General features: G+C 53.2%; 10 protein-coding genes and 1 non-coding gene across 11 annotated transcripts; 4 read left to right on the plus strand and 7 right to left on the minus strand.

Moving 5' to 3' along the window:
* Positions 1 to 244: 244 nt before the first annotated feature.
* Positions 245 to 1,930, plus strand: SAICODRAFT_6716 (uncharacterized protein; the record flags this gene model as incomplete). Its single annotated transcript, XM_019170293.1, has 2 exons — positions 245 to 261; positions 316 to 1,930. 2 exons carry the CDS (start codon positions 245 to 247, stop codon positions 1,928 to 1,930), a joined length of 1,632 nt encoding a protein of 543 aa, XP_019025048.1.
* A 135-nt stretch (positions 1,931 to 2,065) lies between these two features.
* SAICODRAFT_29881 (uncharacterized protein) lies at positions 2,066 to 3,097 on the minus strand. The gene is made up of 2 exons (XM_019167521.1): positions 2,947 to 3,097; positions 2,066 to 2,825 (listed from the first exon to the last, which is right to left on the minus strand). Exons 1-2 carry the CDS (start codon positions 2,974 to 2,976, stop codon positions 2,184 to 2,186), a joined length of 672 nt encoding a protein of 223 aa, XP_019025049.1. The 5' UTR covers positions 2,977 to 3,097; the 3' UTR covers positions 2,066 to 2,183.
* Positions 3,098 to 3,334: 237 nt separating this feature from the next.
* Positions 3,335 to 4,689, minus strand: SAICODRAFT_91134 (serine/threonine-protein phosphatase 4 catalytic subunit). The gene is made up of 3 exons (XM_019171737.1): positions 4,468 to 4,689; positions 3,833 to 4,410; positions 3,335 to 3,782 (listed from the first exon to the last, which is right to left on the minus strand). The coding sequence occupies exons 1-3, from the start codon at positions 4,488 to 4,490 to the stop codon at positions 3,424 to 3,426; spliced, it is 960 nt and encodes a 319-aa protein (XP_019025050.1). The 5' UTR covers positions 4,491 to 4,689; the 3' UTR covers positions 3,335 to 3,423.
* A 174-nt stretch (positions 4,690 to 4,863) lies between these two features.
* Positions 4,864 to 4,953, minus strand: SAICODRAFT_t57. The gene has a single exon. It is a non-coding gene; the product is annotated as a tRNA-Phe (tRNA).
* Positions 4,954 to 5,481: 528 nt separating this feature from the next.
* Positions 5,482 to 6,857, plus strand: SAICODRAFT_34544 (Nuf2-domain-containing protein; the record flags this gene model as incomplete). The annotated part of the gene is made up of 2 exons (XM_019168365.1): positions 5,482 to 5,738; positions 5,792 to 6,857. The coding sequence occupies 2 exons, from the start codon at positions 5,482 to 5,484 to the stop codon at positions 6,855 to 6,857; spliced, it is 1,323 nt and encodes a 440-aa protein (XP_019025051.1).
* Positions 6,858 to 7,171: 314 nt separating this feature from the next.
* SAICODRAFT_70631 (uncharacterized protein) lies at positions 7,172 to 8,313 on the minus strand. The gene has a single exon (XM_019170597.1). It carries the CDS (start codon positions 8,284 to 8,286, stop codon positions 7,600 to 7,602), a length of 687 nt encoding a protein of 228 aa, XP_019025052.1. The 5' UTR covers positions 8,287 to 8,313; the 3' UTR covers positions 7,172 to 7,599.
* A 141-nt stretch (positions 8,314 to 8,454) lies between these two features.
* SAICODRAFT_65136 (uncharacterized protein) lies at positions 8,455 to 13,269 on the minus strand. The gene is made up of 3 exons (XM_019170124.1): positions 13,029 to 13,269; positions 8,811 to 12,440; positions 8,455 to 8,669 (listed from the first exon to the last, which is right to left on the minus strand). The coding sequence occupies exons 1-3, from the start codon at positions 13,204 to 13,206 to the stop codon at positions 8,632 to 8,634; spliced, it is 3,846 nt and encodes a 1,281-aa protein (XP_019025053.1). The 5' UTR covers positions 13,207 to 13,269; the 3' UTR covers positions 8,455 to 8,631.
* On the plus strand, positions 13,205 to 13,732 carry SAICODRAFT_34546 (mitochondrial import inner membrane translocase subunit tim23; the record flags this gene model as incomplete). Its single annotated transcript, XM_019168366.1, has 1 exon — positions 13,205 to 13,732. The coding sequence occupies one exon, from the start codon at positions 13,205 to 13,207 to the stop codon at positions 13,730 to 13,732; it is 528 nt and encodes a 175-aa protein (XP_019025054.1).
* Positions 13,733 to 14,389: 657 nt separating this feature from the next.
* SAICODRAFT_91146 (Biotin carboxylase) lies at positions 14,390 to 21,211 on the plus strand (the record flags this gene model as incomplete). Its single annotated transcript, XM_019171739.1, has 1 exon — positions 14,390 to 21,211. Exon 1 carries the CDS (start codon positions 14,495 to 14,497, stop codon positions 21,209 to 21,211), a length of 6,717 nt encoding a protein of 2,238 aa, XP_019025055.1. The 5' UTR covers positions 14,390 to 14,494.
* A 70-nt stretch (positions 21,212 to 21,281) lies between these two features.
* Positions 21,282 to 23,083, minus strand: SAICODRAFT_29883 (uncharacterized protein). The gene has a single exon (XM_019167522.1). The coding sequence runs from the start codon at positions 22,919 to 22,921 to the stop codon at positions 21,527 to 21,529; it is 1,395 nt and encodes a 464-aa protein (XP_019025056.1). The 5' UTR covers positions 22,922 to 23,083; the 3' UTR covers positions 21,282 to 21,526.
* A 403-nt stretch (positions 23,084 to 23,486) lies between these two features.
* On the minus strand, positions 23,487 to 25,557 carry SAICODRAFT_219765 (uncharacterized protein). The gene is made up of 2 exons (XM_019166496.1): positions 25,420 to 25,557; positions 23,487 to 25,364 (listed from the first exon to the last, which is right to left on the minus strand). Exon 2 carries the CDS (start codon positions 25,260 to 25,262, stop codon positions 23,652 to 23,654), a length of 1,611 nt encoding a protein of 536 aa, XP_019025057.1. The 5' UTR covers positions 25,263 to 25,364; positions 25,420 to 25,557; the 3' UTR covers positions 23,487 to 23,651.
* Positions 25,558 to 26,582: the final 1,025 nt, after the last annotated feature.

The following is a 26,582-nucleotide window of genomic DNA, read 5'->3' on the forward strand; positions in this document are numbered from 1 at the left end:
CTTACACCACCCACCACCTGCAAATCCCCGGACGGATCAGATCTTGCTATAAACGAACACCTCAACGTGACGGAGCGGCATGTTGGAGAACTACACCGGATTTGGTGGTATGAATGGGGCGGGTGTGATACAGTTTACCGCGTACCAAGCGAGAGTTATCCGGAGTGTCGCGGTGTCGTGTGCGACCGTCAGTGTCGCGACGTCAATATGTGGGATCCTATATTTATTGATTTTCCTACCGAGGATGTCGTTCCGGCATCAGTACGTCCCTCTTCTCTACATGTGATGGTTTATTTGCTGATCCGTGCCCCGCAGGTTGATTTTCCTTCTCTTCGTCTCCGACTTCTGCAAAGCAACTTGGGAGATGATCTTCCCGGCAGTAGCTCTTTCCCGAGGCATGATCAGCGCCGACTCGTCCTTCTGCCAAGCTGCTGGATTCTTCTCGGAGACATTTATCGAGGCGACTGATTTTGCGGTATTTGTGATTGCATTACATACCGCGCTGTACGTCTTTCTACCGCATAAACAGACGGGACAGGAAGGAGGACTGTATCCGTACAGAAATTGGGTGTTTACAGTGTGGGCCTTATTGTCGATTCTGTTGGCGAGTTTGGTGTTTGCTGGTGAGGGATATGTACCATTACCGAACTGGTGCTACATCCCAGTGAAACCCATCGCATGGCGAATGGCACTGACATGGGGCCCCCGGTTCTTCATTATTGGATTTGTGCTGGTGTTGTATCTCGCGCTTTACATCTACGTGAAGAGTCGATTCCGGTCGATTCGGAAGGATATTCATCACCCCTCGTTGTTGAGTGAGGATTTGCCGGAGCCTGCTGGGGCTGCAGTGGGGAGAGAAGGGAGACGACCCAGTCAAGATGCCGGTATCGCAATGCTTGATACGCACGGTTTACTCGGTGATGTATCAGAAGAGGCACCACCACAACCACCACAATCAAAATCCGCATCCGCAAGTCAAAGACGACACAGGAATTTTAGTGCCATCTCCCTCACTAGCCGACGAACAAGCTCGGCACCCCTCGAACACCCCGTCCTCGCACAAGATTCAGCGCACGGGAGCACACCATCACCCCTCCCGCTCGACATTCCCGCCGCCGAAGAGCTAACCATCGGCCCCTTCCCCGGCCAACGACACCCCGATCCAACCACCACCTCCACCCAACAAGCCCATCTCAACCAACCCCTAACCCCCATGCAAGAACTCCACAAACGCCACCTCCTCGTCATTCGCCAACTCCGCCTATTATTCATCTACCCAATCGTCTACCTCTTCCTCTGGATCATCCCCTTCGTCCTCTACGTGTTCCAACTCTCCTCTGAATCCGTGACGAAACCGATTTTCGTACTGCATACGATCTCGTCGGGGGTTATTCCACTGCATGGATTCGTGGATGTGATGGTGTTTGTGACGAAGGAGAAACCGTATGTGAGGGTGAGTCAATGGATTCACGACAAACGCCACGGAGGAGATCCGACGGGTGGGGACAGGAAGGGGAGTACGGCGTCTGTGGGATCGAATGCGAGTTCGTCGGAGGGGAATTATACGGTGCAGGCAAGTCTGGGACATTCGATGAATGATGCGTATCTGAGACGGATGGATGAGGATCGACAACTCAGGGAAGAGAGGAATGAGAGGGAGGAAAGGAGGGAGAGGGCGAGGGGGGAGGGTAGTATGAGTGCTGAGGCGGATGCTCGTTGGTGGGATAAATACGATCTTGAGACGGGGTTAAGTGGGGAGGCGCTGACTACAGGGCAGCGAGGGAGCTCGAGTGCGGTGGCCACGGGAACACGGCGAGGCGAGCAACTGAAGGATGGGGAGATGATTCGGATGCAGACGTTCACGTTGATGGATAGGCTGACTGGGCCTGAGAGTCGCGAAAGCGACCGGTCACGGCGGTCAAAACGATGACGATAACGATGCTACATACATTTTCATGGATTTTTAATAGACGTACGCGTACGGCCGTACAACTTCACACAAGATCAAGAAATGAAGAGAGGAGAAAAGTCAATTATATCTGTATACGCCGAATAATGGGAAAGTTCTAATCCATAGCCAGGGTATCTAAAGCACATCAAAACACCATATCCACGCTATGCTCATGATCATCCATGCACAACACAAAATGCACGCAAAAACAAGGGAAATCCCGCACCGCGATCTACGCTCTCACAATCTCCTTAAACTGAGCCTCGACCTTCTCCACCATCTTCCTCCACTCCTCCGTTTCGCGTCCAGGTAAGAGTCCATGCGCGGGTCCCACGGCTTTCATGTCTTCGTATCTGAAGGCTTTAAATTCGTCTCTGGCGGCGAGGGCATTGATGGAGTTGCGGCGGGATACGGCGCGGGAGTGGGAGCGGGAGGCTGGCATGGAGGATGCGGCGGATGATGGAGCTGGTGGTGAGAGTGCGTGAACGTTATCGGAGTGTCCAGGCAGGTGAAGGGGGAAGATCGAGGCGAGGTGGGAGGATGTCGACTTTGCCCGCTGTGCCGACAACTTTGGTCGGCTTGGAGATCCAGCATTCAACTGCTTGTCGGCTTCTTGATGTCCAATCGGGAACGATCTCCAGAACGCATGTTTCAACCTCCTCCTCACATCCGAATGTTCCCTCTCCAGCTCCCTCCTCCTCTGCTGCACAACCGCGCATTTCTCCTGTTGGTCCTTCGAAGAAGCGGAAGCGAGCGCCGTGAGCCGGTCATGTTCGAGAGCGCGTTCGTAGAATTCGTTGGCTTGGGTTAAGGAGCGTTGGAGTGCTACGTGTGCTTTTACGAAGGCTTCGTGGAAGGTTTCTGAGGAGGGGTGCTGTGCGTGCCGAGTTAGCCGAGCTGTTCTCCACTTGATGATCTCATTCTCGAGATCTCTCGTCTTTCCCGCAAAAAAGAAGAAAGAGGTAGAGATAGAGAGGAGGATGGGTATCACTCACGTTCTTGTCATTTGCTTGTAGTGCGGCCATGGTTAACGGCGTCTTCGGCTGACCCGCCAGTGCCTCCTCGCCTTCATCCTTAAACGCCGACTCTGCCGCTGCCGCGACCTCTAACCGATCGATCAACGACTCCGTCGCCCAACTCTCTTCCACTGGTACCCAGCTATTCGCTCTTACGACTTTGACCATGCTCGTATACTTTGTAGGTGTTCGTGTTGTACTTGTCACTTGTCTTATTCTTCACGCGGGACTTGAGTCGAAATAAGCGACCTTCCTAACGAAGGCGTAAAGTAACAGTCTATCGTGCAGCGACCGACAGATTACTGTGAGATCCCGGCGCAAAGATCGACTCCATTGATCCGGTCATGATAACAATTCACCTGGGTATATTTGTGTGTTCTGTGTGATATCCTGTCCCTTCCATACCTTCCCGTCCATCTCCCGACCCTTAAGCTTTTTCGACACTGTAGGTGTAGATCACAGAAAGTAATCCGCAACAGGCTTCTTACTCGGCATCCCTCCTCTCTCATCATTCTGCGCCGCCTCAAAGATCTTAAACCGTCCATCCCTCCCATCCTCATTCCCCTCCGCGCCGGCCGCTTCCCACCCCTCCTTCAACTCCAATATCGACGCGACGTTCCCGCATCGGTAGCAGTAATTTGGCGCGGACCAGACGGTTACGACTTGTCCTCCGAACATCGATTTGTAGCCTTCCATGACGAGTTGGTGGGCGCGGGCGATGAAGGTTAGGTTGTTTACGTGATTGAAGGCGCGGGCTACGTCCCCTCCGAAGAGGAATCCAGCGCCTCGGGGCGAGAGACCCCATGCTTCGATGTCTGTTCATCGTTAGCCGAATGTATCCACAATTGAGAGCGGTGACACAAACCTTCTGGATCCGACCACAACAAATCACACATCGCCCCCTCATGCGGCACCTCCTGCTTCCGATCAATAACCCTAATCTGATCCAAACTCGTCACACTCGGACTCAACCCCCCATGCACACAAAACACCTTCCCATCCACCACAGCCCCCAAACATAGATAATCAAATACTTCGCAACAATACCGCCATACATTCGCCGACCCATATTTCCGTACGCATTCGTCGTAGAAACCGTAGACTTGGGTAATTTGTCGGGATTCGTGGTTACCGCGGATGAGGGTTATGCGATCTGGATATCGTACCTTGTACGCCAGTAGCAGCAGAAACGTTTCTACTGAGTAGAACCCCCGGTCGACAAAGTCCCCCATGAAGATGTAGTTCGTATTCGGTACATCCCCACCAACCCGGAACAACTCCATCAAATCAAAGAATTGACCATGGATGTCACCGCAGATTGTTACGGGCGAGTCGACGTGTTGGACATTGGCTTCTTCGACGAGGATTTCGCGGGCGCGGTGGCAGAGTTGGCGGACTTCGGGTTCGGTGAGAGGTTTGCAGGCGCGGAGGTCGCGTATTTGGCTGTGACGGTGTCAGTGGGGTGCGCAGGATGAGGAAGTGGAGGGGAAGGAGGATTACCGATCGAGGTCGCTGATGCTCATTGTGATGTATCTCCGTCGCCACTATCCCTTTATCAAATGTCTTTGTGAGGTGTCAATCGATAGGTAATCTCAAGCTCAATGTCGCGCAGTTGAAAGAAACGATACGCGATGCGATTGCGATATCTAATTCGTATATGGGAATGTCTTTAAGCTTTCTCGGTCTCGGTACTTTACGTCGCGGTTTCGCTGGCGGCAGCGCTGTGGCGGTGAACACGCGTAAATTACATTTCAGGCACAGTCAAGATCCGACAGTTTGAATGGACAGAAGTCGAGGTTCGCGAGGTGTGAGTGGCTTGGTGCTTGTGAGGAGGGTCTTGCTGGCTGAACCTATTGAAGGAGCCTGGGCAGTGCTGCTGAGATGTTCGCAAAAGGATGTCCCTGTCGTGGCTTGAACACGAGACCTTCAGATATATGATCACTGAATCACTTCAGTCTGACGCTCTCCCAGCTGAGCTACAGAGACATTGTTAGGACCTTGTTTTTTGTAAACTTGATATCAACTTTATAAACCCACCATTTTCTAGAGCTCACACGTACTTCTCTTGGCCCACTGTTATAACCTGCAAAGTCGATTACCACTTGCTTCGCGTCTAAAAGTTGTGTGCAACACCTGTGAAATCTCGTTGCGTGACTCGACACCGCGGCCGTGTATTAACATAACACTTGGAGTCCCGACACGGCATCGAAAGTGCGAAACATGACAATGGAAGATTTAATCGCGATGACTGTTAGCTGGGCCATGTAGCAGTGCCGCAGCCTTCCAAGCCGAGCTGTTCGTCTAGTAAAGAATCTCTTCCTCTCAACATTCAAAATACCCCAGCGGCCGTTCGCGCAACTTTCCCACCCTCCTTCGACTCCATCAGCTGTGGCTAGTGCAGCCGCTGCTGCGCCCAGCCGCCAAAGTAAACAAACAGATCGCGTTTCGCGACGAGAGAGCATACATCCTCAACAATCGCCGTCAGCTTCCTCTGATCGCACCGCATAACCAACAATGTCATCCTACCTCTTCCCTGACCTCAGCGCCGCCGAGATCCTCACTTGCATGAGCGAGCTGAGCATTCCCTTCACCGAGGACGACCTCAACAAACCCTCACCACAGCGCATGCAAATGGTCTATGAGACGTTTGCGGATATCTTGATGGGTGTTACGAGGGAGAATTTGGATTCGAGTCTGCAGAGTAGTTCGGATATGGACTTTTTTGAGATTCATTCGGGGAGTTTGGGGTTGATGGTGTTTCATCAGAAGCTGTACGTATTGTGTGCTTGTTGGAGTTGGGATTGTATGCTAACGGAATGTGTAGTGTTCGTCTGATGAATGAAGTTGGTATTCAGAACTTTTCTGTTCGCGACTTGATCAAGCCGGAACCCGGCTCTGTCCGTCGCATCCTCTCCGCCATCCTCAACTTCGCCAAGTTTCGCGAGGAACAAATGCCAGTCCTCGACGCATTCACAGCGAAATCCGATGAAGTTATGCAGCGCCACGAACAACTCACTTTCCAAGCCCAGGAGATGAAGACACGCCTCGAAGCACTGAAGAAGCAGCGTGACGAGGAGGAACCGTTGGTGCAGAAAGCTAGGGAGGCCAATATCGCACTTACGAACGATTTGAAGGAACTGAAGAAACAGGAGACGGCATTGACCAAGGACAACGACATTCTGAGACGGGAAAAGGCAGAGTTGACGGAGAAGATGACAAACTTGTCGCACTTAGTGGTAAACACTCAACAAGAATGCGAAAAGATCCGCGCAAGAATCGTACACGACCCCGAGACATTGAAAGAGACAATCGCAAGCATGGGCAACACCCTCAACGCCTCAAAAGCAAACGTCGCAGCAATGGAAAGAAAAGCCCGCGAACTCCAAGCCCGCATGGACGCAATCGGCTGCGTCGAAGAAGACGTCGCAACCTGCCTCCGCATCATGGAAGAATGCGAAACTGAACTCACCCGCCTCGAGGAAGCATCCCGAAAAGTCTCTAAACAGCGCGAAATTCACGACCAAAAACAAATTGAAGTCAGGGAGGTCGAAGCGCGGGAACATCAACTTCTCCGACAATTCGAGAACGCATCCGACAAATTGGTTCGGGCGACGCATCAAGCCGAAACCAAGCGTGAAGCGGCGCAGAAGAGGATGGCGCAGATTCGGGAGGAGTATGCGCTCATGACTGCGGAGAGGGGTGCGAGACAACAGGAACTCGATAAGAAGCGCGCAATGACGGAGCAGATTGAGCAGAAGATTGCGGATTTGAGGGCGGATGTTGAGGCGGAGGTACAAGGGCTGCAGGTTGCGTATTCCAAGTTGATGAGTCATGTTGATCTGTATATGGAGGAAATGGTGCAGTGTATGGATTTGGTGGAGACGGCTTAAGCGTGGGCGTGAGACGGATGTGGATGTGGAGGTCTGGGATGTTGACGGATGCAATGAAAGTAAGGAGGATGGTTTGAGAGATGGATTGTGACTCGTGAGGGCGTTCTTGGGTTTACTGTTTCATTTGTTTGGTTTGCGCGGTGTTTTGGAGTACTTATGGCTGTCTCTACTATCTAATGAACAAAGTTCTTTCAGTTAGGGTAGCGGTCGCGTGTCGACGTCGTGTGCATCTGTCCCGTCATGCCCTCTCGTAACTGTAACTTGCAACAATAATGGCTTGCGTGGAAGGATTGCAATAACGAAGAATATTCATTCCGATATACGGCAGCGGCGCGAGTTACGTACGCATTGTTGTACTCTTTTTCCTTCAACGATCGGCTTCAACGTAGGGAGGGCTGATGTTATGGTCCATTAGCTCGAACGGCGATCTCCATCAGCTCGACTCCATCAGCTCGACGACGATCTTCAGCAGCTCGACGATGATCTTCAGCAGCTCGACGATGATCTTCAGCAGCTCGACGACGATCTTCAGCAGCTCGAACGGCGATCTCCATCAGCTCGTCCCTCAGGTCTATGGTGCGCCTATCGGTCTGTAGACAATCGACCGGCACTGAAGCATGCAATAGACGCCCGACCTGTATGCGATTTAGCGAGCAACAAGTCGGTGGGTTACCCACTAAAGAGTAGCCAAGTCATATCGCTGCCGTGCTTGAAAACATTTCCATATTCGATCTGGCAGCAATCACTTCGCATTCCACCAATGCCGTATCCACATTCCAAGAACCCTTTTCAAACTGGCCGTCCTCGCCGTACTCGCACTTCCCAACCCAATCCCCGCACCCGCATTCAACATAGGCATCTGCGTATCCACCTCCATCGCATCACCAATTAAAAGCCTTCCATTCGTTGTTTCCATCGCAGCAGCCAAGGTACGGCTCACACCCTGTGCAGCAAGCTCACCGCCGCGTTGGTGCACGTCGAGGAAGGAGGAGATGGCGAGAAGTGGCGGAGATGTGGAGGTGGAGTGCAAGGCAGAGAGTAAGGCACGGAGATGTGTTAGGGTCGGTGCATGCACGATTTCGATCATGGACGCTGCGATGATCCATCTTACTTTGGCTAAGTCATCGCTGCGGATCCAGTCGCTGATGGGATGTGACGAGGTAACCGGAGGCTGGTCCAGTAATTCTTGGTCCAGGTAGTCTGGATGCGTTGTAGGTGAAGTGTCCTCAAGCAAAGAACTAAAGAATTCTCCCTTGGAAGGCGCACACGACACGAGGATGCTCTTCTGCCCGTCCGGGTTGGGGAACTTGTCCTGATGTACAAGGAGCGTCGCCAGCAACGCCGCTGGCGTAGGGAAGGTATAGTATGTCGGATAATCGATTTTTCGATTCACATCGCCAGGAAACAGCAGGTCCATTGGAGCTGGCATTCACGGCCAACCGTCGCATTCGAGGCGAGACGTCACTTGCAATTGTGGGGAATCAATTGTGCCTTGCCTTGCGTTGAGTTGCCCGTGTCGTAGAAATTAGACAAACAATTTAAGCAGGATGTGATCAATTACAAGGAACGGTGGGCGGGACTTCAGGAGTCTTGAAATGCAGTGGAAATGCTGCCCGCCTTCACGGCGGCAGACATGGAATCTAATCATAGTGTAACTCCTCACCCCAATGAAAGAAACGCCATAACTCCGTTTCCGATAAATCCCCCAGACGCAGATGTATGGGCGTAGTGACATATGCTATATGCCTAGGTATGACAAGTGAAATCTTCCCAATCATGGCTTCACTTCGGCATTTTGTGGCTCCTCGCTTCCTAGTGTCAACATGTCCGGCGTAGGAAGAAAGCGAAGTAAAGGTGGAGCCAATATCTCCGGCAACAGCATCGGCGGCGTCTCCTTTTCAGGGGTTGGCTGCATGCTTTCAACGGGGGTACGGTCAGTGAATATCCGCGTACCGCCGCCTTGGTCGATAACCCGCTGAATGATGTCCTTCTTGAACAGCTCCATCAAGAACCGCCGTACAGGCAATCTGTACCGATACACCTCCAGGAGATACAGCACTGCTTTGTAGAGGGATGGAGAGCCGAACTTTGCACCGTAGCGCGACTTCAACTTTGCCAAAGTCCGCGAAGCCTCATTGGCGAGGATGTGATTCGACAACCCACTAATGGCCGCAAGAATCTCTCGGTCAACGGGATCATCCACAAGATTCAACACAGTAAACTCCGCCTCACCAGAGCTTTCACGTCGACCAGTCGCTTTGTCTGGTGCAGGTTCGTCTTTGGTGATAGTCAAAAATTTCCCTAGATCATCGGGAACACACAGACCCAGAGGTATTCCTAGGGCGTTGGTTACAGTCTCCCACCCGAGTTCACCGAGAATGGCTGCTCCCCGCTCAGTGTTTACGATCGCCCCAAGCACGAAGTACGCAGTTCCTTTGAGCGACATCACTTTGCTCGTTGCAGCTATTTGAACAATGTGCTCTGCAACGCCAGCTTCGCAGATGAAGGGTGCACCACCCGCTGTGGACCCAATGTTACCGACTGCCCAAAGACAACTCTTAACCTTCAGAATGATATCCTCATCTCGACTCTCCTGACCAAACTCACGGATGTAGTTGCAGAATTGTTGGAAATGCCCCTTCTCAGCAAGTGCCCGACATCCTTCTTCCGTCTTCGCAAGTTCACCGTAGAAGTGTGGAGGAGCTGTGCCGTCAAACACCGACGATGCGTCATTATCGCTTCGACTAGACCGCAGGTCATCACCAGAAAAGACCTTAGCAAGGCATGCCTCGACCAATGCCACGTATGATTCATTCCTGCCATGGAACCAGTCATCCATCTCCTTACCAATGTAGTCAAGCTCATTCAGATACTGGAAGCCAATGCTCGTAGACAAGAAACGTAACATCAGCGGCGCACCAATTTCACCAAGGTGGTCGAGGGCTGGCTTGAGTTTGACGACATACTGCAAGTTGCACATCAGATCACATGCTTCCTCCAATACTCTGACAGCGACCTCACAAACGTCCACAAAGGGATCGTACAATTGCGTAGTCAGGAGCTTTAGTGCCCACTGAGCTTGTTCAGCAGACTTAGAATTCTTCGTGATGGAAGCCAGATGCTTGGTAGCAAACATTCGGACAGCCTTCGAACCAGTCGTCAACGCCTTTGAGAGGATGATCCGTGAATGTCCCTCAAGCGAATAATCCATATTCTCAACAAACGCCATCACCAAATCATCTCGATTCTTCAGGTCTGAAATATGGTAACACATATTGAAGATATGATGATGCTCCATCAATGCGATACCCTCCTTTTGTGAGCTAAGCGTACCTAGCAGAGCAAAGTATCCCGAACTCAGGGTATCTTCCATCCGTCGCTTCGAGAACACGGGTTCTTCGTTGACGAAGGTAGCTACGGGTTCAAGCTGTGACAGACATTCCGCAATCTGCTTAACCAGCTTACTCTCAGTCAAATATCGAATACCTTCCTGATTTGACAAGAGTGTCTTCAGCAAAGCACACCCGAACGTCGTATACCGCTGATTCGGCTTCGTCTTCTTCATATTCGAGTACCGAAACTTAAACGGCTTGAAGAAGCTAATCAACCGCCTCATCAAATGCGAAGCCCGAATACTCTCCTCCAACCTCTTCGGGTTCCGAAGTGGACCTTGTACGAGCTCCAGCAGCGTATCCCAATTCCATTTCGTAAAATTCTTCGTGCTCGGAACTTGTGTCTCCATAACCATGTTTCGAAAATGGGTATCATCGATGTTCAGGTTCATCTTGATTTTGACCTGTTCGACCTGGCGTTGTCCACGTTGTTGATCATTGCTGCTCGAGTATCTCTCTCGATATGAAACCCATTGTGGTCGGTTACCGATGCGGTTAAATGACTCAATCTGCATCAACGCACTCGTTGCCACGAAACGGTCTTTATGCCCGAACTCAACCGCGGCCTCGAATAACCGCCCCAATGTACTTAGCCTGCTGCTATACGACAACGGCAATACTCGACCAGCGAGCTGCAGCAATTCGCCAATAAGCAGCGTAGCTTTCCTCATCGTACTCTCCTCATCCCTGTCTTCAATGACAACCTGTAAAGCATCCAACAACCCAACATCGAAAAGGATGCATAATAACAACGCCTCGAAATGCTCTTTCAATGCCATGCGATTCTCTTCGGGTTTCCTCTTCTGCTCGTATGCCGATATTCCAGAGACTTGTAGTGACGGTCTTCCGAACATCGTTATCCGTCTCCCCGCCAGGAACGTCGTAGTCCAACTTGGATCCTTGATACCCAATACATCCGCAACGAGATCCATCACAGCAACCCTCACACCACTCGCAGGTATCCGAAGTGCATCAACCACACTCCGTATGGGTCGCATCCCATCCATACACAACGCAAACACACCCGGCCAGCCCTTCAACATCGTAGTGACAACGCTCCGGGCGATATTGAGACGGTCTTCAGAGACATGAGCTTTGGCATGCGCTTCAGTGAAAGCGGATAAGACGATATCAAGGTCCGCCCCGTTGTGGATGTAGTTTCGGGTATGTGGTGAGCCGAGTATGTACATGAATGCGGTGATGAGGGGCTGAGTGATGCCAGCTGGACCGTCCGTCAGTGTATGCAGCAGAATTCGCATGCCGCCGGCATCCACGAGTAATGCTGGGTCGATAATGAGCAGTTCTGCTAGTGTCTCTATGGATATATTCGAGAGTTTGTCTTCAGTGTGCTCTGCCACCGCAACGACAGCGCGCACCACCGAGCGTGGGAGAAGTCTTGTGCCTCCGGGTATATCAAGGTATACTCTCACCAACTTCACCGCTTGCTCTCTCTCAAGGTTGTCTTTGCTCTCCTTTGCCAATGTCTTGATAATGAACAGCTCAATCTGCAGCGCATCCAAGATTTGCAGTGAGTCGAGGTCCGACATAGCATGCCGAGCTACTCGGTATGCCGCTGCTGAGACTTCCTTGACCGGATACCCTAGCAGCCACTGGATTCGTGCTCCGAACGCGGACCATGCCAAGTCGTATTTGAGAAGCGGGTGGCGGCTGAGGAGGCGGACTAAAGTGTTTGCGCGGTCGACGTAGAATTGGGGTTCGTGATGGGTTTCTTCGAGGGATTGGAGGATGTCGGAGAGTGACCATGTTGGCGAATCATTGTTGTCTTCTCGGATTTCGTCGGATGCCAGGGCTCCAGACTGAAACGAGTTCAATGTCGGAAGTGAGGGTCGAGAGGTCAGTGATGGCCGCTGTTGGTGTTTCTTGACTTCGTTCCCTGGCCTTCCTGGTCGTCTCTTCACTGGTGACGATACCTGGACACTCTCCACCTGCTCCTTCAGATGAGCAATCCGCATATTCGCCGCATCCAACTCGTGCTCCGCCTTTCTCCTTGCTCGCTCCCTCGGGTTATCCTCCGTTCCATTCTTCTTCCTCCCCTTCTCAAACATTACCAACAAATTCTCCGCACCCTCCTTAATCTTACTCTCAATATCCAACTGCGACAACAACTCCGACAATGTCGTAGACTGTGTTGGCGACGAACTCGATCTCGTCCGCCGTGGATATGATTCGTCTCCAATTGCCGGGATTGCTCTCCGCGGACCGGTGCCGGAGACGAGCGTTGTAGCTGTCGCATCTCTCGCAGCCGTCGCCCGTCCTTCAAATGCCTCCGACGCGCTTGTAGCCGCCGAGGACGCGGAGGAAGGTCTATTACTCATGATTCCAGGCGAACACAAAGGCCAATGGCCCGTTCGCTAACGTTGTAAATGCGGCAGAAGGGCGACAGTCAGTTCATGGATCCGCTCCGAGCAGTGAATGCTCGATGACCGTTCTGCCAGTCCTACGGGCGTGTATCTCTTGCCTTGGGGAGCTTGCTGTACCGGAGCCGCAGCCCATACGCAGCCGCGCTCGATGGGGCTAGACAGGGCCGGATTTCGGGGTGGATGGATCTGTTACTTTTTGAACGGCGGAAGGAAAAGGAGAATACGTCAATCGCAATACTCCGTTTATCGCCCAGAGACAAGCTCGCACCGTTTGTTTTATCGAACTCGTATCAAGTCCTAGGTGAGCTCCCCCTCTTTTCGCCGTCGAATTCGGTGCCGCCTGGACCATGGCTTGGTGGGGCGAAAGCGGCAGCGATAGCATTTATTCCTGATCTCACTGCTAACGGTCGCGTCGTTACAGATCATCATAATGTCCTGGTTCGGCCTTGGAAAGAAGAAGACTGAGGATGCGCCAGCAGTTGCGGCACCTACTATCGATGCTCCCCCAAACCAGCCCGACATCGCACCTACAAACACCTTTGGTGACCTTCCCTCCTCAAATGTCGGTTCTTTCATGTCACAATTGCCTCTCGGCACCGACGCTGCCGCTCTTCACCCTCTCGCCAACCTCGGCGGATCAATCGACTACTTGCTGTTGGAGGATGCTTCGTTGAATAACTTGCCCGGAGGACACACCGCACTCCCAAGTCGTGGCTTCACAGATGATTTGTGTTACGGTACCGGAACTTCCTACGTGGCTGCTCTTGGTTTGGGAGGTGCATGGGGTATGATGGAGGGATTGAGGAAGACCCAGGGTGCCACTTCGCCGAAATTGAAGCTCAACGGTGTTTTGAACTCTATGACCAGGCGTGGACCGTTCTTGGGTAACACCGCTGGTGTGGTTGCGGTTATTTACAACGGTATCAACTCTTCAATCGGCTATTTCCGTGGTCACCACGACATGGCCAACAGTATTGTCAGTGGAGCGTTGGCGGGTGCTTTCTTCAAGTCTACGGCTGGACCGAGGGCGGCGGGTATCGCAGCGGGTATTTGCGCGGCTGCTGCTGGTGCCTGGAGCGTTGGTAAGGAATTGGTGTTGTAAGGAGTGGAGTGAAATGAGAAGGAAGGTTTAATGACGGCGGATCAAAGCTAGTTGATGGACAGACGTGCATGACGGCAGGGTGACACAAAAATGAGAACCGCGGGAAGAAATGAAGTGCGATTGGGGGTTCTGAAGTAAGATAGCTCTCCACTCCTGAGATTTTGTTGGATCAAGTCCTTTTCGAGTTGGATTCTTTTTGTTGGTCTTTTTCCATGGCAATGGCCAGGGCGGAGTTCTACAGGTTGGGCAGCATGGGTTTAGAGAAGTACTGTCTGCATTCGTCTGAAGAGATATTCATTCAATGTTCCATCCGGTTCCCCGAACGGACGGCAGCGAGGACTGTTCACTTCTCCCCAACGTATGCAGCCCATCTCGATTTGGCTGTGCTCGGGGCGCACAAGTACGCGCGAGGGCATCCCCACGGAATTTGGTTGGGTCCAGTCGCATCACAGAAAACTCAAGCTGCTCCCCTCCGGCTGATCCAACTTTAATCAAAGTCAACCCCACCCTAAATTCAACACGAAGTCGGGCAGGGATCTCAACGTCGTCCTTCGCCGTACCCTCCAATTCCGTTTATTACCGCCAGAGCCCCCGGTCCACCGAGCACGATCCAGTCGCTGGCGTCTGAGTGCCCTCCCTACTCCTCCACTCGCATCTACTATTGTACGCCGGCTTGCCTCAGCATCTGCTTTCTCGGTCGTACAGTCTAGAAAAATCAATACAGCATCCGGTTCAACAGAGCGATCGACTCCATCGACTACAATGGCGTCCAAGATCCCTGCGCACTTCCTCGGCGGTAACTCGCTCGACGCTGCACCAGCGGGTCCCGTCAAGGACTTTGTCGCTGCTCACGGTGGTCACACTGTTATCACCAAGGTTCTTATTGCTAACAACGGTATCGCCGCTGTTAAGGAGATCAGGTCGGTTAGGAAGTGGGCCTACGAGACTTTCGGAAATGAGAGGGCCGTGCAGTTCACTGTCATGGCGACACCAGAGGATTTGAAGGTCAACGCAGAATACATCAGGATGGCCGATCAGTACGTCGAAGTTCCCGGTGGTTCTAACAACAACAACTACGCGAACGTCCAGCTCATCGTCGACGTCGCTGAGCGTATGAAGGTTCACGCCGTCTGGGCTGGTTGGGGACATGCTTCCGAGAACCCTAAGCTCCCAGAATCTCTCGCCAAGTCCAAGATCGTCTTCATCGGTCCTCCCGGATCCGCTATGCGCTCTTTGGGAGACAAGATTTCCTCCACCATTGTTGCGCAGTCAGCCAAGGTCCCTTGTATGGACTGGTCTGGTACTGGAATTGACCAGGTTGTGGTGGATGAGGAGACCGCCTTGGTTACTGTGTCTGATGAGGTTTACCACAAGGCGTGTACTCACGATCCCGAGGAGGGTCTGGACAGGGCCAGGAAGATTGGTTTCCCTGTCATGATTAAGGCTTCAGAAGGTGGAGGTGGTAAGGGTATCCGTAAGGTCGAGAGCGAGGACAACTTTGTTGGTGCCTACGAGCAGGTCTTGAGCGAAGTTCCTGGATCCCCTGTCTTCATCATGAAGCTCGCTGGTAACGCCCGTCACTTGGAAGTCCAGCTCTTGGCCGATCAGTACGGTAACAACATTTCTTTGTTCGGTCGTGACTGTTCCGTTCAGCGTCGTCACCAGAAGATTATTGAGGAGGCCCCCGTCACCATTGCTAAGCCTGACACCTTCCAGGCTATGGAGCGCGCCGCCGTTCGTCTCGGTAGGTTGGTCGGATACGTTTCCGCCGGTACCGTCGAGTACCTTTACTCCCACGCCGATGACAAGTTCTACTTCTTGGAGTTGAACCCCCGTTTGCAGGTCGAACACCCTACTACCGAGATGGTTTCTGGTGTCAACTTGCCCGCTGCTCAGTTGCAGGTTGCTATGGGTCTTCCCTTGCACCGTATTCGCGACATCCGTCTCTTGTACGGAGTTGAGCCTAACGGCACCTCCGAGATCGACTTTGACTTCTCCGATGAGAAGTCAAAGTCCACCCAGCGCAAGCCCCAACCCAAGGGTCACGTTACTGCTTGTCGTATCACCTCTGAGGACCCTGGAGAGGGATTCAAGCCTTCCGGTGGTACGATGCAGGAGTTGAACTTCCGTTCTTCTTCCAACGTCTGGGGTTACTTCTCCGTTGCCGCCGCTGGTGGTATTCACGAGTTCGCTGACTCACAGTTCGGTCACATTTTCGCCTACGGTCAGACTCGTTCCGAGTCCCGCAAGCACATGGTTGTCGCTTTGAAGGAGTTGTCCATTCGTGGTGACTTCAGGACCACCGTTGAGTACTTGATTAAGTTGCTCGAGACTCCCGCTTTCGAGGATAACACTATTACCACCGGGTGGTTGGACACCTTGATTCAGGAGAAGTTGACTGCCGAGCGCCCTGACACCACTTTGGCTGTCCTCTGTGGTGCCGTCACTAAGGCCTGGGTTGCCTCTGAGGAGTGTGTCGCCGAGTACCGCAAGTCTTTGGAGAAGGGTCAGGTTCCTTCCAAGGACATCTTGAAGACCGTCTTCCCCATCGACTTCATCTACGAGGGTCAGCGTTTCAGATTCACTGCCACCCGCGGTTCCATGGACACATTCTACCTCTTCATTAACGGCTCCAAGGCCGAAGTTGGTGTCCGTGCCCTTGCTGACGGGGGTCTCTTGATCTTGATCGATGGTCGCTCCCACTCCGTTTACTTCCGTGACGACGTTGGTGCCGTCCGTATGTCCGTTGACGGTCGCACTTGCATGTTGGAGCAGGAGCACGACCCTACTCAGCTCCGCTCTCCCTCCCCCGGTAAGCTCGTCCGTTTCTTGGTCAGCTCCGGTGAGCACGTCAAGGCCGGTCAGCCCTTCGCTGAGGTTGAGGTCATGAAGATGATCCTGCCCCTTATGGCCCAGGAGTCTGGCATTGTCCAGTTTGTCAAGCAGCCCGGAGCATCCCTCGCGGCTGGTGACATCCTCGGTATCCTGACCTTGGATGACCCTAGCCGTGTTAAGCACGCTCAGCCCTACGACGGTCAGTTGCCCGCCATGGGTCCCCCTACCCTCTTTGGTGACAAGCCTCCTCAGATCTTCGAGGAGAAGATGCGTGTCATGCGTAACATCTTGCAGGGTTTCGACAACCAGCTCATCATGCAGTCTACCCTCAAGGACCTCATCGAGGTCCTCCGCAACCCTGAGTTGCCTTATGGCCAGTGGATGATCGCCTACGCTGCTTTGGCTTCCCGTATGCCCCCTAAGCTCGAGCATGCCCTTTCCGGCACCGTCGAGAAGGCCCATTCTCGCCAGGCTGACTTCCCTGCCAAGCAGCTGCTTAAGGCTTTTGATGCTCACTTCGCTGCCATGAAGCCTTCTGACGCCGAGATCCTCCGCAACGGCATGTCTCCTCTCATAAAAATTGCTGAGGCTTACCGTGAGGGTAGCAAGGTCCACAAGTGGCGCGTCCTTATTGGAGTGCTCGAGGAGTACCTCGCCACCGAGACCCTCTTCAGCGGACCTCAGGACCGCGAGGACGATGTTATCCTGAAGCTCCGTGACGAGAACAAGGACGACATCAACAAGGTGATCGGTACCGTCCTTTCTCATGCCCGCGTCGGCGCCAAGAACCTTTTGGTTCTTGCTATCTTGGAGCACATCAAGTCCCTCGGCGATAACAACGCCATCTCCAAGTACTTCTCTGGCATCTTGCACAAGCTCACCGAGCTTGACTCTCGCCAGACCGCCAAGGTCGCTTTGAAGGCCCGTGAAGTCCTCATCCAGATTGCCATGCCCTCCATCGAGGAGCGTGCTGCCCAGATGGAGCACATCCTTAAGTCTGCTGTCGTCGAGAACCGCTACGGCGACACTCAGTGGGAGCACCGTTCCCCCAACATTGATGTCATCCGTGAGCTCGTTGACTCTCGTTATACCGTCTTCGATGTTTTGGCGAACTTCTTCGCTCACCCCGACCCCTGGGTGTCCCTTGCTGCCCTTGAGGTGTACGTTCGCCGTGCTTACCGCGCCTACTCTGTTCTCGCTGTTCACTACTATACTGATGGTGAGCCTCCTTTCTGTCTCTCTTGGGAGTTCCAGTTGAGGTCCATGGGTGCCCCTGGCCTTACCGGTACCGGTTCCCAGACTCCTCTCCACTCTGTCCCTCCTACCCCCAGCGGTGAGACTACCAACTACAAGAGGATCGCATCCGTCAGTGACATGAGCTTCATGCTTGCCAAGACTGACGCTGAGCCCGTCCGCTTGGGAGCTGTCCTCCCTGTCGCTTCTATCAACGATATTGACGACCTCTTGCCCCGTGTTTTGGACGTCTACGAGCGCAAGACCAACAGCTTCAACGACGACGACGGTCTTACTATGCCCATGCTCGGCCGCAGGAAGGCCCCCGTCAAGGAAGCTGATGAGCCCTTGAACGTTCTCACCATTGCTATCCGTTCCGTCAGCGGTATGGACGATGCTGCTATCTCCGCTCAGCTTCAGGAGGTTGTCGAAGAGTTCGCTCCCGAGTTCCGTGCCCACAGCTTGCGCCGCGTTACTTTCATTTGCGGTCGCGAGGACTTGTCATACCCTTCCTACTTCACCTACCGTGGACCTGATTTCGTTGAGGACATCTCCATCCGTAACATGGAGCCTGCTTTGGCCTTCCAGCTTGAGCTCAACCGTCTCTCCCTTTTCAACATCACTCCTGTCTTCACTGGCCACCGCAACATCCACATGTACCGTGCTGTTGGCAAGGAGGCTATCGGTGACAGGAGGTACTTTACCCGTGCCTTGGTCCGTCCCGGCCGTCTTACTCAGGACATGCCTACTGCCGAGTACCTCATCTCCGAGACTAACCGCCTTGTTGGGGACATTCTCGACTCTATTGAGGTTGCTGGCCCCGAGCAGACTGACTTGAACCACATCTTCATCAACTTCACTCCTGCTTTCAACCTTAACCCTGCTGAGGTTGAGAACGCCCTTGGTGGTTTCCTTGACCGCTTTGGTCGTCGTCTCTGGAGATTGCGTGTCACCAACGCTGAGATCCGCATCATCTGCGCTGACCCCTCCACTGGCAAGCCCATGCCCATTCGTGTTTTGATTAACAATGTTTCCGGTTTCGTTGTCAACGTCGAGCTTTACGCTGAGGTCAAGACTCCTAAGGGTGAGTGGATCTTCAAGTCCCTCCACGGCAGCAACGGCAGCAACGGAAGCATGCACCTCCGCAACATCTCCCACCCTTACCCTACCAAGGAATGGTTGCAGCCTAAGCGCTACAAGGCTCACTTGATGGGCACCACCTACGTATACGACTTCCCTGAGCTTTTCGGTCAGGCTGTTCGTGTCGCTTGGCAGAAGGTTGCTGCTACCAACCAGGCCATCAAGATGCCCGAGGATATCCTTGAGGCTAAGGAGTTGGTCTTGGATGAGAGCGGCAACTTGGCTGAGGTCTCCCGTGAGCCTGGAACCAACACCTGCGGTATGGTTGCCTGGATTGTCAAGGCTAAGACCCCTGAATACCCCGCTGGTCGTCGCTTTATTGTGATTGCCAACGACATCACCTACAGCATCGGTTCTTTCGGACCTGCTGAGGATCGCTTCTTCCACAAGGCTACTCAGCTTGCCCGCCAGTTGGGTATCCCCAGAATCTACCTTTCTGCTAACTCTGGTGCTCGTATCGGTCTTGCCGAGGAGCTCATTCCCTTGTTCTCTGCTGCATGGAACGACCCCACCAACCCCGACAAGGGCTTCAAGTACCTCTACCTTACTCCCGAAGTCTACAAGCGCTTGGAGGAGCGTGAGCGTAAGATTGTCTTGACCGAGAAGATCGTCGAGGACGGTGAGGAGCGTTACAAGATCACTACTGTCATCGGTGCTACCGACGGTCTCGGTGTTGAGTGTTTGCAGGGATCTGGTTTGATTGCTGGTGAGACTTCCCGTGCTTACGAGGATATCTTCACCATCACCTTGGTTACCTGCCGTTCCGTTGGTATCGGTGCTTACCTCGTCCGTCTCGGACAGCGTGCCGTCCAGATCGAGGGTCAGCCCATCATCTTGACTGGTGCTCCTGCCATCAACAAGCTTCTGGGCCGTGAGGTTTACACTTCCAACCTCCAACTCGGTGGTACTCAGATCATGTACAAGAACGGTGTCTCCCACGTTACTGCCGCTGACGATCTCGAGGGTATCTCCAAGATCATGGACTGGTTGTCCTACGTTCCTGAGCGCCGTAACGCCCCTGTCCCCATCTCTCCTTCGAACGACAGCTGGGATCGTGAGGTTGAGTACACGCCTCATAAGGGTGCTTACGATGTCAGATGGCTCATTGCCGGTAAGGAAGATGAGGAGGGCTTCCAAGCTGGTTTGTTCGATAAGGGCTCCTTCCAGGAGACTCTCAGCGGATGGGCCAGGACCGTTGTTGTTGGTCGTGCTCGCCTCGGTGGTATCCCTATTGGTGTTATTGCTGTCGAGACCCGCACCGTCGATAACGTTATCCCTGCCGACCCTGCAAACCCCGACTCCACCGAGCAGGCCTTGATGGAGGCTGGTCAGGTTTGGTACCCCAACTCTGCTTTCAAGACCGCCCAGGCGATCAACGACTTCAACCACGGTGAGCAGTTGCCTTTGATGATCCTTGCCAACTGGCGTGGTTTCTCTGGTGGTCAGCGTGACATGTACAACGAGGTCTTGAAGTACGGTTCTTACATCGTCGATGCCTTGACAAAGTACAAGCAGCCTGTCTTCGTCTACATTCCTCCTTACGGTGAGTTGCGTGGTGGATCCTGGGTCGTCGTTGACCCTACCATCAACCCTGACATGATGGAGATGTATGCCGACGAGGAGTCTCGTGCTGGTGTCTTGGAGCCCGAGGGTATTGTCGGTATCAAGTACCGTCGCGACAAGCTTTTGGACACTATGGCTCGTCTTGACTCTACCTACGGTGAGATTAAGAAGGCTTTGGAGAAGCCTGACCTGTCCGCTGATGAGCAGTCCGACCTTAAGGTCAAGTTGGCTGCCCGTGAAAAGTTGCTCATGCCCGTCTACCAGCAGATTGCTATCCAGTTCGCTGACCTCCACGACCGCGCTGGCCGCATGATGGCGAAGGGTGTCATCCGCCAGCCTCTTGAGTGGGTTCAGGCCCGCCGCTTCTTCTACTGGCGTCTTCGCCGTAGATTGGACGAGGAGTACGTCCTCTCCAAGATGTCCGGTGCCAACGCCAAGTTGTCTCGTGCGGACCGTGTTGCTAAGCTCCAGCAATGGTTCGCTTCCGAGCATGACTCTGTTGCTTGGGAGGCTCACGACAGGGAAGTTGCCGAGTGGCTCGAGCGCGATGCTAAGACTATCGCTGCTGCGATTGAGGACTTGAAGGCTGGTGGTGTTGCTGATACGATTACGGAGTTGGTGAAGAGCGACAAGAATGCCGTTCTGAGCGCCATGGCTGAGTTGTTGAAGGGATTGTCTGCGGAGGAGAAGCAGAAGCTTTTGCAGTAAGGGAGGAAAATGATATAGAAAGGTCATTCATCTCATGCTTTTTTGTATTTTAGTAGATCTAATATGTTTTAGCGGTTTTTTTGGGTATCAAATAACTTTTTCCTGGCACATTATGTTGCGTTTACGGTCTGTCCTTGAGTTATGTATCACGCATGGTATCGTACTCTTCTTAATCTCCACGCATTGCTGCTTGGTACATATGGGATATGCTCAAGTTTTGCTATTCGCTCTCCTCCATTCATCCCAAATCCACTCGTCAATCCCCAACTGAGCCTCTCCAATCCTTGGCTGAGCCTCCAAAGTCCCTACCGGCCCTTACACGACCCAATGTCTGCCATCAGCACTCGTATCAGGTCTACTATCTGTCAACCCATTCCCATCCACCACCACGATCCTCATCCCTTTCTTCCTCCATGTCTTAACCATCTCGCGTCCGACATGAGATTGCATCCGCGTCATAGGTCGTGCGAGGTGGTTATAGTCGTAGCAACCCGCCGGACGGAAGATAGAGGTTGTCAGGCGCCAAGTGATATGTGCGTTTGGGAGGTAGTGGTGGATGAATGCGAGCATTTCGTCGACCGAGGTGGCGTATTCAAGCTCGGTTTTTGCGGCTTGCCAGAGGCCGAAGTTGACGACGACGTGGGAAGGCGGACCCAATGGGTGTTCGAGGAGTCTCTCGAGGGCTTGGACATGGTATGCCGGTCGACCAGGTTCTCCTTGAAAGAGGAGGGACCAGGCGGTGTCCTTCCCCTTGGGCGTACGGCAGGTAAATGATCGTGTCAGCTGCATCTGGTACTCTTTCCAGAATTCGTAGTCGTGGGTGTAAGCACAGGGACCATCGATCTTCCCATCATGGAACATGGGGTACGTATGTGCGCAGTATGGTCCTCGGGTTGTTAAGTCACCAATGTAAAGAACATGCTTTACATCCGATAACGATGGATCATCGAGTGTTGCTGGCGAAGTTGCCGCTCTCTTGCAACTGTACGGTTGGTAGATGAACGCATTCCTCCAGTGTCCGTGCGAATTTTGATAACTCCTCGCCCACGCATCCGACTTATGGCTCCGGTCAGTATGCTCTGTACTAACCCATCTTCCTTCGGGCGCATCCTCCACACAAACTCCATACCCCTCCTCCGGTGCCGCACCCTCTACCGTTATCTTATATGGCGTCCCCTGTACCAGCGCATTCGAAAGCGGGTACTTCATCTCCTTGAACCGCTCGCAATCTTCATATTCCGGCCATGCCCAGACTTCATAGACACCTGGATCCTTGATGGCGTAAGTGATTCCGACAGTCTTGTTTTGGGAGTCGAGGACGCAAATGTGGTGGGGATCGTGGGGGACGACAAGAGATGTTAGGCCGCGGAACCAGAGGATGTAGGAGGAGGGGCACCAGCCTTCTTCGGCAGCGTAGGTACATGTCAGTGTGGTTGTGAACTCTTGGTTTGTCTTGACGTATGCGGGGAGATGTGCTACCCATGGTCCTTGGACGGCTCGTTCGTTCGGGAGGATGGGGTTATGGCCCGGCGTGAGGCCAAAGGATGTGGTGACAGTGGGATCGAGAAGTGGGTGTTGAGATCGATCTTTCTGGATAATATTGTATCGATCATGACTCCTCAAGTATAACAACGCAAGGATTGAGAGTGCCACCGCGGACAAAGCAGCTGAGCGAGCGTGTCGGGCCCATGGTGAGCTGAGGACACCCATGGTATTCCACCGCTCTAAAAGATGGTCGTTTCAAAGTATGATCCAAATCCATCTCGAGCATACGTGGTCGTTTCGTCGGTACGCACTGCCGAACAGACTGTCTTTGTCCTGCCATTACCCAAATTGGACGACAATACCCCGGGCGCACGTTGCAAACCGTCGACATCGTGGAAACCCGTTGTCGCTCAGCCAGAGCTGGGATTACCGTTTGCAGCTTCGGCGGCGGCCTTCATGCAGGATTGACTTGTTCATCTCCGTATGGAGGGTTGAATATGGGTCCGTGCACAAGGCGCACGCTCCCGAGACAGCTGCTGCACGCCGTAACCTTAAAAACCTTAATTCTGGACCCCCCTCCACCAAGGAGGTAGGAGAATATGTCGTAGTCGTAGAGCTCCAGTGAGCTGTAATCAAAAATTCTCAGCCATTACTACTACTCGTACACTCGTTACTCATACCGTACACTCCAATTAACCACCCACAACCAATGCATCACACACACCAACCACAACCACAAAAAGAAGGGGAACATCGGCTTCCAAGGTGCACCGATCGCGACAACCCCAAAGCAACGCAGCAACACACGCATAGTCCATGAATCATAATACCCATCCCTATCCTACCATACCATGTATCACACTCTCTCCTCTCCATTCCATATAAAGCCACCCATACGTCTAATCATACATCACACAAAAGCACGCCATCCCAACACACTGGGGGATGAGGACAACTAGCCCAAACTCCTCCACCCAACATCAAACCCACTCTCACCCCCAATGTCAACCCCACTCGCCGCCCGCCTAGCCTGTTCCCACATCCGCCCTCTCTCGCGCATTCCCAACCCCTTCGTTTTTCGAGGAAGCTTCGCCGGTTCGTCGAACTCGACCTTGGGCTTTTTCGTCTCCCCGTCTGCTTCCAGAGCCGCCGCGGCTTCCGCTTCCGGAATGGGTTCGTTTTCGTCGCCGTTGACGGGTGGTGCCTCAATAATACTCGCTGGAGGCAAGCTCGGCGACGCGATTCGGATTGGGAGAGAGGTAGCATACATCGACCCCACAACCACCCCCTCGTCATCCTCCCCCTTACTCTCCGCACCTCTCCATCTCGGTGTCGAGGCACCCGATTCAGGTTCACTGTCATTCTCGTCGTCAGGGATATATTTGTCCCTGAAGCTGCCAGGGATATCATCGACGCCATCGACCGAGAATACGGTGTCTTCGTCATCCTCTACGCTTCCCCTCGGGAGTGGGTTCACGTTTGGTATCGCGATAGCGGCGGAATCTACCGCGACTTTGGGAGGTACAATAGATAGGGGCGTGGTGGTGGCTGTCGTGGGGGTGACTGTGTCGTCCTCCTCATCCTCCCCGTCACTTTCCTCGGACGAGTTGATCGTCGGCGCCTCGACGTGCTCTGTGGCATCCAACGCGAACGCTACACGTTTCGGCGCACCTTTGTCGGTCGATGACCGTCTCCGCTCCAGTGAATCCGCCATTTTCATCGCTGAAGTGGCAGGTTTCGCGTCCCGAAGTGTCAGGGAGAGTTTTCGTGGCATGGGCGTAGCGTTGTGTTCTGCCGGAGTGGACGAGGGACGTGAGGGTGTCTCGGTCCGTGCAGCCTTGGCAGGGGAGGAGGAGCGGGAGCGAGGAGCTGGGCGGGAAGGCGAGGACGAGCGAAGAGGGGAGGCGGAACGTAGAGGAGGTTGCTTTGCGGGTGAGCCAGCGACGGCCGCGTATGACAACTTCTTTACTGGTGATTCACTGATGTTGATGATGCCGACTGGTGTCGCTTTAATCGTTGGACAGACGTTGACGGCCGCGGTGGATTGTGATTGCGCTGGGAAGGTATGTGCGTCGATTGATGTTGATGATGAACTTGGAGTCGCCTTTTGTATTGATGGAGCGATGGAGGAGGCTGTTGATGCAGACGACGTCCGGCGCTTCTTGACCTCCGTCTCTTTCGCTTTGCTGATAAGGACGTCGATCACGCTCGGACTCACGATATCCACGACCGCCTTCATCTTCACCTCTTTCTTCTTATTCTCCACAGAGACTTCCATAGCCTGATCGAAGACATCATCGTCAACCGCCCACTCCTTCCGCGCATCATCAACCAACGTCTTCATCGCCTCCTCCCGCCCCTTCATGAGTAACCGTACCTCATCGTGTAATCGACATCGATCTCGGTGAAGCTGTAGTGATGGTTGCGCCGTCGATGGAGAGGGCGTTTCGAATATGAGCGTTACGCCGAGGTTTGGATACGACAAGATCGCGGAAGTTGTAGGCAACCCCGGCGCACCAGCAGCGACCGTAGCGGCGGGTGTATTAGGTAATTGACCGTGTATCATTCGAACAATCCACGCAGAAGCAGGTCAAGTGATGGAAAGGAGGGAGTGTATGCTGGGTGTATGCTGCGCTGAAGGTTGTATAGGTGTTCTACTGCCAGCTGTCTCTCTCTGTACATCAGCATGCACGCTAGGGCCACACCTAAAAATGCACATATACTAGCTGGTAAGCGCTATCTAGATTTCTGCTGTTCTGACGTAGATATTCATCGATCGAGCGAGGCCAATTGCTGAGGTCAGCAGCCGAGGCAGCTGTTCTTTAAGGTTGTGGGTAAAGGGTAAGATGGTTACGTCTCCGGTTGACCGGCCACGGTATCTGGTGGCGATGCGGCAGACCTCTTTGACTGCAATTGGTCGTGGAATCAGGATCATCGATCAGCTGTTTGAGCAGCAAGGGTCTTGATAACCCACTGTGGAGTGACGATTTTTCAAGACAAACAACCCAAAATCGTACAGGGAGAAATGTCGCAGTAAGGGCTTTGATATTTTAATAAAACTTTAGCATCTTTCCTGTGTATACCTATCAGAATCTGCGAACTTCATGCTTCCTGGTCATGCAGCGCACCGCTCAGCTGCAGATGCGTCAACTTGCATGAAAATGCGACGCAACAAAAAGTTAGACGGAACACAGGATACCTCCGCAATTGTGAGGTCCTATGACGCGTGGGGCGAATAGAAAGGTGTCCGCAGTACTGACTGACCTCCCCTGAGTCGTAGGCTGTACTCAGCTGGGTCGGACGAAGATCTGGCACGAGATGCGCCTGAACACATGTGCAGCTCATGCGCGTGCGTGGCGGGGTGCAGTGGGGTTATCAAGATCCTTTCAGCAATGCCCAGGTGTGGAAACACGAACGGCTGGCTAATGCCCTACGCGTCGACCCCGACGCGTTCCTCTGACCATGGCTGTAGCTACGCTGCATGACTCGGCGTGATGGCCTGCTCAGCAGTACAGGACTACTGGTACCGTAGTCCCCGAGCCAGCTCCAAGGATAATTATAAGCTTCGCCGATAGCAATAGTAAACCCAGCCAAGCCGGAGAGAAGGAGAAGAATCCACTATCACATCCAAGAGATACCGATGGCATCACAACGTGCTCATTCTCGAACGACCGTCCTTCATCTGAAAGTAGTATATCGTGCGTTCCGCAAGGATAGCTCCGGGCTAACCAAGGCATTGTCCGGCCGTTCCGCGGTTAGGATCGAGCATGTAGCATCCGAAGCCTCGACTGGTTTTCGAACTAGGTAACTATAGATCCCCTACTTACCTAGGTACAAGGTTACGATTGCGCTGGGACTGCAGCACATGGACCCAAGTTTTACCGCG

This window comes from Saitoella complicata, assembly GCF_001661265.1.
Source record: "Saitoella complicata NRRL Y-17804 unplaced genomic scaffold SAICOscaffold_8, whole genome shotgun sequence".
Taxonomy (NCBI): Eukaryota; Fungi; Ascomycota; class Saitoellomycetes; order Saitoellales; family Saitoellaceae; genus Saitoella; species Saitoella complicata.

Coding starts and splice junctions, on each gene's coding strand:
- SAICODRAFT_65136 (XM_019170124.1), bottom strand. CDS start 13,206: ATGAAAGAACCGACATTTGAGGAGGGAAGGTCACCAAAGGTGTTTGTA. Junction 12,441..13,028: donor TAACGACGCGACCGTTAGCA/GTGAGATCAGGA, acceptor CGGCAATTGGAG/ACGAATCATATCCACGGCGG. Junction 8,670..8,810: donor GGTTATCGACCAAGGCGGCG/GTACGCGGATAT, acceptor TGTTGACACTAG/GAAGCGAGGAGCCACAAAAT.
- SAICODRAFT_70631 (XM_019170597.1), bottom strand. CDS start 8,286: ATGCCAGCTCCAATGGACCTGCTGTTTCCTGGCGATGTGAATCGAAAA.
- SAICODRAFT_91134 (XM_019171737.1), bottom strand. CDS start 4,490: ATGAGCATCAGCGACCTCGATCG. Junction 4,411..4,467: donor AGCATCAGCGACCTCGATCG/GTAATCCTCCTT, acceptor ACACCGTCACAG/CCAAATACGCGACCTCCGCG. Junction 3,783..3,832: donor GTTGTGGTCGGATCCAGAAG/GTTTGTGTCACC, acceptor AACGATGAACAG/ACATCGAAGCATGGGGTCTC.
- SAICODRAFT_29883 (XM_019167522.1), bottom strand. CDS start 22,921: ATGGGTGTCCTCAGCTCACCATGGGCCCGACACGCTCGCTCAGCTGCT.
- SAICODRAFT_219765 (XM_019166496.1), bottom strand. CDS start 25,262: ATGATACACGGTCAATTACCTAATACACCCGCCGCTACGGTCGCTGCT.
- SAICODRAFT_29881 (XM_019167521.1), bottom strand. CDS start 2,976: ATGGCCGCACTACAAGCAAATGACAAGAAC. Junction 2,826..2,946: donor TACAAGCAAATGACAAGAAC/GTGAGTGATACC, acceptor CGGCACGCACAG/CACCCCTCCTCAGAAACCTT.